General features: G+C 48.2%; 1 protein-coding gene across 1 annotated transcript; it reads left to right on the top strand.

Annotated features, from left to right (window-relative positions):
* Positions 1–2,951: 2,951 nt before the first annotated feature.
* LOC124655334 (glutathione transferase GST 23-like) lies at positions 2,952–3,895 on the top strand. Its single transcript, XM_047194248.1, has 2 exons — positions 2,952–3,416; positions 3,527–3,895. The coding sequence occupies exons 1-2, from the start codon at positions 3,015–3,017 to the stop codon at positions 3,890–3,892; spliced, it is 768 nt and encodes a 255-aa protein (XP_047050204.1). The 5' UTR covers positions 2,952–3,014; the 3' UTR covers positions 3,893–3,895.
* Positions 3,896–5,977: the final 2,082 nt, after the last annotated feature.

Raw genomic sequence — 5,977 nt, 5'->3', positions numbered from 1 at the left:
TACACGGTTGGAGAATACGACCAAGGAGTTTATTTTACTCAACATGGGTGGCTACATAGTCGTACGATCGAAGCCAATGAAGTTGTAGACTAGCTGGCTTTTTTCTTTACTTTTTCATCTTCTTTTTTGATTGATACTGGATTCTTGAACTGTCGTGTGCATCCTAGTTATGTATAGGATGGGTGTAATGCTTAAACTTTTAAGTAATAAAGCACCATTTATCGGAAAAATGAGTTATTGGGATTCCGTGCCAATGTTTTAGTGTTATTTTTTCCACTTAAGACATGGAGCATGAGGGGCTAGGCCGTGAGGATCATAAAGGCGAAATATTCATTCAGTGGAAGAAGACATTCTCGTCGACAGCGAGGTGTCATCGCTCAGTCTTCTGAATGTGCTCGTAGGGGTAGGGTGTGCGTATGTGCGTTTATAGGGGTGAGTTCAGGGGCAGAGCTCCCAGTAGGGCAAGGTAGGGAAGCCACCCTACCTTGATTTTTGGTGAATACACTTAGATGTGCGTGTTTTTTCTGAAAATTTTGAGTGGTCATTCATCGAAAACGGACTCCGTATGAGAAAGTTATGCGTGGTTCAGTAAAAACACTGCGCAAAATCGATTACAGGCCAAAAACATAGACTATTTTTACCTCCAAATATAAACTCGTATTCGATTCAATGTGAGTAATATTGCTTGTAGTTCAGAGATTTATCATTGAATGTACCCTAGTATATACAAGATAAACTCGAGTTATTCATTATACATATTTGTAGAATTGAAGATTTTTAGATGTTTTAAAGACAAGTAATACTTTCTCCGATAGCGTTATTACTCCATTAAGATGACATAGGGTTTACCCATGACGACATCAACAATTGAAAGGAATTTTCTAGCAACAAAAATAATCAAAATCGAGTTGCACATCGAACGAGGGATAATCAAACGTCTTGATTATTTGAATTACATCATATTTTTTAAGAAGATGTAAAGCTTTTCCGTTAAGTTAGCATTATTGGTATGTTTTTTAGGTTATACTTATAATCAAATATTTTATTTTTATTGTATTGAGATATTACTACTTTTTAGAACTATTTGATATATTTGATATTTACATCATTCAAAGTTCGCCATACCTTAGGTTTTTTTTCGTTCTTTGTCACTGGGTGAGTTTATACGTTGTACTGTGTTTCTGGAAGAAAAAAAAAGTCACCATTCACTTTCATTAACGGGGACAGCGTCACAGCGAGGAGCCTGCTTCGTGTGCCGTGACAGGATTGCGATTTGCGAATGCGAACATGTGCGTGTTTCAGCTGGGCCTAGTTGGCCTTTTAGGGAGAGCACCGAAGGGGTTTCCGGAATCCCTTCAATTTTTTTTTTTTTTGGGAAGACCGTTATCCCTTTAGTATCGTTCATGTATCGGTATTTTTTCATTTGATTCAAAAATCGGTAGATACGTATGGAATATGCATCGGGCAGTATTCAGTATTCGTGCAGTATCCGATAGGAAAATGATTAGATTCCCCCGGGAGCTGTGCGTCTTGCAGCCTCGGGGTCGCGCGTCGGGCGATTTGCCCCGATCACTTGTGAAAAAAATCAGCCACGTCACCTTCTTATCTCTTCCACACCAGCAACCTCTAGGCCCATCCGCCCCCTCGTCCGCGCCCTCAAGGCTGCCTCCTCCCCCGCCGCGCGCGAGAACGCCGCCTGCGCCCTCCGCCTCGCCCAGCTCGACGGCGCCGCGGCCGCCGCCGTCGGCCGCGTCGGGGCGGTCCCGCTGCTCGTGGCCCTGCTCGAGACGGGCGGCCCGCGCGGGAAGAAGGACGCCGCGACGGCGCTCGCCGTCCTCCGCCGCGCCCCAAGCTCTAGCCACGCCCGTCGTCGTCCTTTGCCGCACCCCCAAGCTCTAGCAGGGTGCTCGCAGCCGTTCGCGACCAGAACTCGCCTACCTCGCCGCATGGAGGTCGCCGGCCTTCTCCGCGCCGATGCCGTAAGGGAGGGCCAAACTCGCCGTGCGGCTCCGGCCGACCCCGGCTCCCTCTGATGCTGATGACATTCGGCGGCGCCCCACACGTACTCCTCCTTCCTCGACCATCTCCTGGCAGCGGTGGGGCGAGGTCCTGCTAGGTTGGCTTTGCTACCGGCTGTGCACAATGGTGTTTGCCATGGCGCGGCAGTGTTGCTTCGTTAGGGATTGCTTGCTGCCTTAGGCCTGCGGCGTTGCTACCTGCGAAGGACGGTTTTGCTATTTAAGGTGTTCGGCATTGCTACCGGCGGATGGTAGATTTTTGCTACCATTGGCATAGGGCGTTGCTACTAGCGGCTTCTGGTGTTGCTGTCCTGGACGGACGGAGTTGCTGCAATCTCGGACGGCGCTGCTGCCGGCTGCAGGCGAGGTCTCCGTTAATGTCTTAGAGGATTTGCAGCATAAGAATAAAAAAATTTGCTACAATTTATTTGCAGTTTTGCTACATCTATGTAATATGTTTGCTACGTGGTCTCCGGCGAGGTCTCCGACGAGCCCAGCCTTTTTATTTTGTTTCATGGGTGAACCGTTTTTTGCTTCAATCATTTGCTGCCGGGGGTGATTTTTAGCTACCGGAGATGTTTTTTTGCTACATACAAATCTAACCGTCAAAATGGTTGATCCAACGGCTAGGGACCCGGAGGCTGGGAATCAGATCCCGGGGGACGCCCAGCAGTTTCCTATCCGATACCGGCCGGTACGCTGGCAAAGCGACGTATCCGTGCTTCATGGCCTTAGATTGGAGTGAACGGCCGATTATAAAAGCTACAGCACGCGCATCAGTTTCATGATATTCTCGAGTTTTTGTTATGTAATGTAAAACTAAAGGTATACATATACTTGATCAGGCAGTCCACGTCATGTGATAATGTTTGATGGCTGGACGGACCTGGACTGAAGACTTGTATTGTATCTATCACAAGTCAAGCCACCAAATCTGACTAAACCCGGAAACCATCGACCATTGGACCTCCACCACGAGAAATTTAACCACTGCAAATGTATGCACAAAGCTGGTCGTTAGACAGAGCACTCGATCAGCTAGCTCAACACCACCTCGACCTGCCCGCCATGGATCATCAACAAGAGCAGAAGGTGCAGCTGTTGGGCATGTGGGCAAGCCCCTACGTGTACAAGGTGAAGTGGGCGCTGAGCATCAAGGGCGTGGAGTACGAGTACGTGGAGGAGGAATTGAGGAACAAGAGCAGCCAGCTCCTGGAGCACAACCCCGTCCACAAGAAGGTCCCCGTGCTCGTCTACAACGGCAAGCCGGTGGCGGAATCCGATGTCATCATCGAATTCATCGAGGACGCCTGGAAGGGTCATGGCGGCCGCATCCTCCCCGAGGACCCCCACGAGCGCGCCATGGCCCGGTTCTGGGTGAGGTTCGTGCCAGACAAGGTCAGCGCGCGGTTTAATCATCTCCCCCTCCTCCTCTGTTCCGAGCGAACACGGTTGATCTGAAGTCTGCGCAGACATGATCAAGGCAATATATATATCCATCCATGCAGCTCTCGCCGCCAATCTGGAAGTGGTTCACGACGGCGAGAGGAGAGGAGCAGGAGGCCGCGCGCAAGGCCGCCATGGAGCAGCTGCGGGTCCTGGAGGAAGAGCTCGCCCTCGGCGGGAAGGAGTTCTTCGCCGGGGACAGCGTCGGCCTCGTCGACCTGTCGCTCGGCGCGTTGGCGTACGTGATCCCGATGTACGAGGAGATCATCGGCGAGAAGCTGGTCACCGAGGAGATGTTCCCGTCGCTGTACGCATGGATGGGGCGGTTCTTGGTTGCGCCGCCGGTGAAGGATCACCTGCCGCCGATGGAGGAGCTGAAACTCAGGTTCCGAGCCATGCGTGAATACTTTGTAAAGAACTCCGCCTAGAACAGGCCCTACTACTCTCTCTGCATCTTCAGTTAAACTTCCACGCGATAGAACAAGTATATATAATATACATATAATGTATGAAATGAAAAGTTTTGTAAAGTGCCCAGGATTCGTGTCTTCAGCGAAATTTTACATAATACTCCCGAATTCCTGTGTATCTATACTCTAGATGTCAATTTATATATGCATTTCGGACAAGATGTTATACTTCATTCGTTCCCACAAAGACGGCCATCTATCTATTTTGGAAAAGAGGTAGCACCATACAGAAGTTGAGACAGATTCCAATAGAGTTCAGACTGTTGCCAAGTCCGCTCATATTTTGAGAGAATTTCAGCCAGATCTTATTTACTATATTTTAAAATTAAAATGTAAATGTCTGGGGTCACAAACGGGCCAAATAGTTCTTTCCATAGGCCCACGTGCCAAAGAGTTATATTCTAGGCCCAGCATCTACCTGAAATCTCATAGAGCCCCAAGTCGCGCACATAAAAGTCTCTCGCACCACCCGGCGCTGCTGAGCCACCGCTGCAGTAGTGCCGACGGCCGGACGACTCGAGAGTGTGCTTCAAGATGGACCTCAACGACGGTGGCGGTGTGTACACGTGTATGGTCTGAAAGCCTCACCGGTGCCCGATACTGCAGCGCCGTGGCACGGGCGACGGGTTGGTCGACACGCCAGTGTGCTGGGGCTATACCCTCCTCGCCTTGGGCAGCAGCAACGACGATAAGCAACAGAGTGGAAGACGATAGCACAGACATTCATCTAGGCGACAACAGAGAGGGCGGTGAGTGAGACAATTGCATATGGGATATGGGGTGGGGAGTGTGCATGATAGGAGGCTGCCGGAGCTCTGACGGCGGCGATATGGAGGCGGTTCGTCGGATTGAAGACCACCGGCTTGAAATGGGAAAGGGGTCGCGAGATGAGCCCCCTGTCGTGCCACCAACAGTGGCTCGACCGCCTCCACTCTCTATGCTGCGGCCGCCGCTGTCAGTTTGTTATTTGCTGCTGCAAGGGAATTTAGTGTGCAAATCATCATCGTTAAGATTAGTTGATTCACACGATGTTGTTCTCTATGGATTATGCAGCAAGTGTACACTCTGATTATTTAATAGCCATTGTGTCTGCGTTGATTGTTGAGAGTTTCAGCATGTTTTTGCGTTTGTTCACAGTTCTGACGGCGAGTGGTAAGAAAGTGGATAATTTTACTGGAGGTACAAAGGATTTAATGTACATGTATATAGCTGACTTGTATATCTCGCTTTGGCGTCAACAAAGTTGTAGTTCAGCCTCATTCTCAGTGCACTGGCCAACCTAAATCAAGTTAATGAGTGAGGTGATGTACCGAATATGGATTCGGTCAACGTATAAATCTTTTGGAGTGCTGCAAAACTCAGGTTCCGAGCCATACGTGAATACTTTCTGAAGAACGCCTAGAACAGGATACTGTCTCTGCGTCTTCAGTTAAACTTCCCGGCCACAGGACAAGTATACATAATGTTTGAAATGAACGTTTGTAACGTGGCCAGGATTCGTGTCTTCAATGAAATCTTAGATAATACTCAGAAATTCCTGTGTGTCTGTAGATGCCAATTTATATGCATTTCGGACAAAATGTTCTACTACATCTGTTCCCACAAAGACGGTCATCTATTTTGGAAAAGAGGTAGCACCATACAGAAGTTTGAGACAGATTCCAATAGAGTTCAGACTGTTGCCAAGTCCGCTCATATTTTGAGAGAATTTCAGCCAAATCAAAAATAAACTTAGTCACCTGGCAAAATTGGGACGTAAATTATTAAACCGCAAGATGAAATTTTCACTGCCCCTGAAATATTTCCAAAACTCAAATGTGTACTATTGCTATCCTGCGATTGCGCGCTGGTCTGTCATTAAACCTTTTGGCTGTTGCAGAACACTGTATTAACATATTCGTTTTTTTATCGTAAAAAGATAGACCCTTTCTGTAGCTAAATCATGGTACGCTCCATGTTATGATGAACAGTGGAATCAATCGATGCCATGCTGATTGTAGCACCAAAGGTAATCATTTGTTTTCTTGACCAGATGTTGACCAT

The sequence above is a fragment of the Lolium rigidum genome, chromosome 5 (assembly GCF_022539505.1).
Source record: "Lolium rigidum isolate FL_2022 chromosome 5, APGP_CSIRO_Lrig_0.1, whole genome shotgun sequence".
In the NCBI taxonomy this organism is placed as follows: domain Eukaryota; kingdom Viridiplantae; phylum Streptophyta; class Magnoliopsida; order Poales; family Poaceae; genus Lolium; species Lolium rigidum.
The sequence above is the reverse complement of the archived record's forward strand: the minus strand, read 5'-3'. Positions and strand labels throughout refer to the sequence as shown.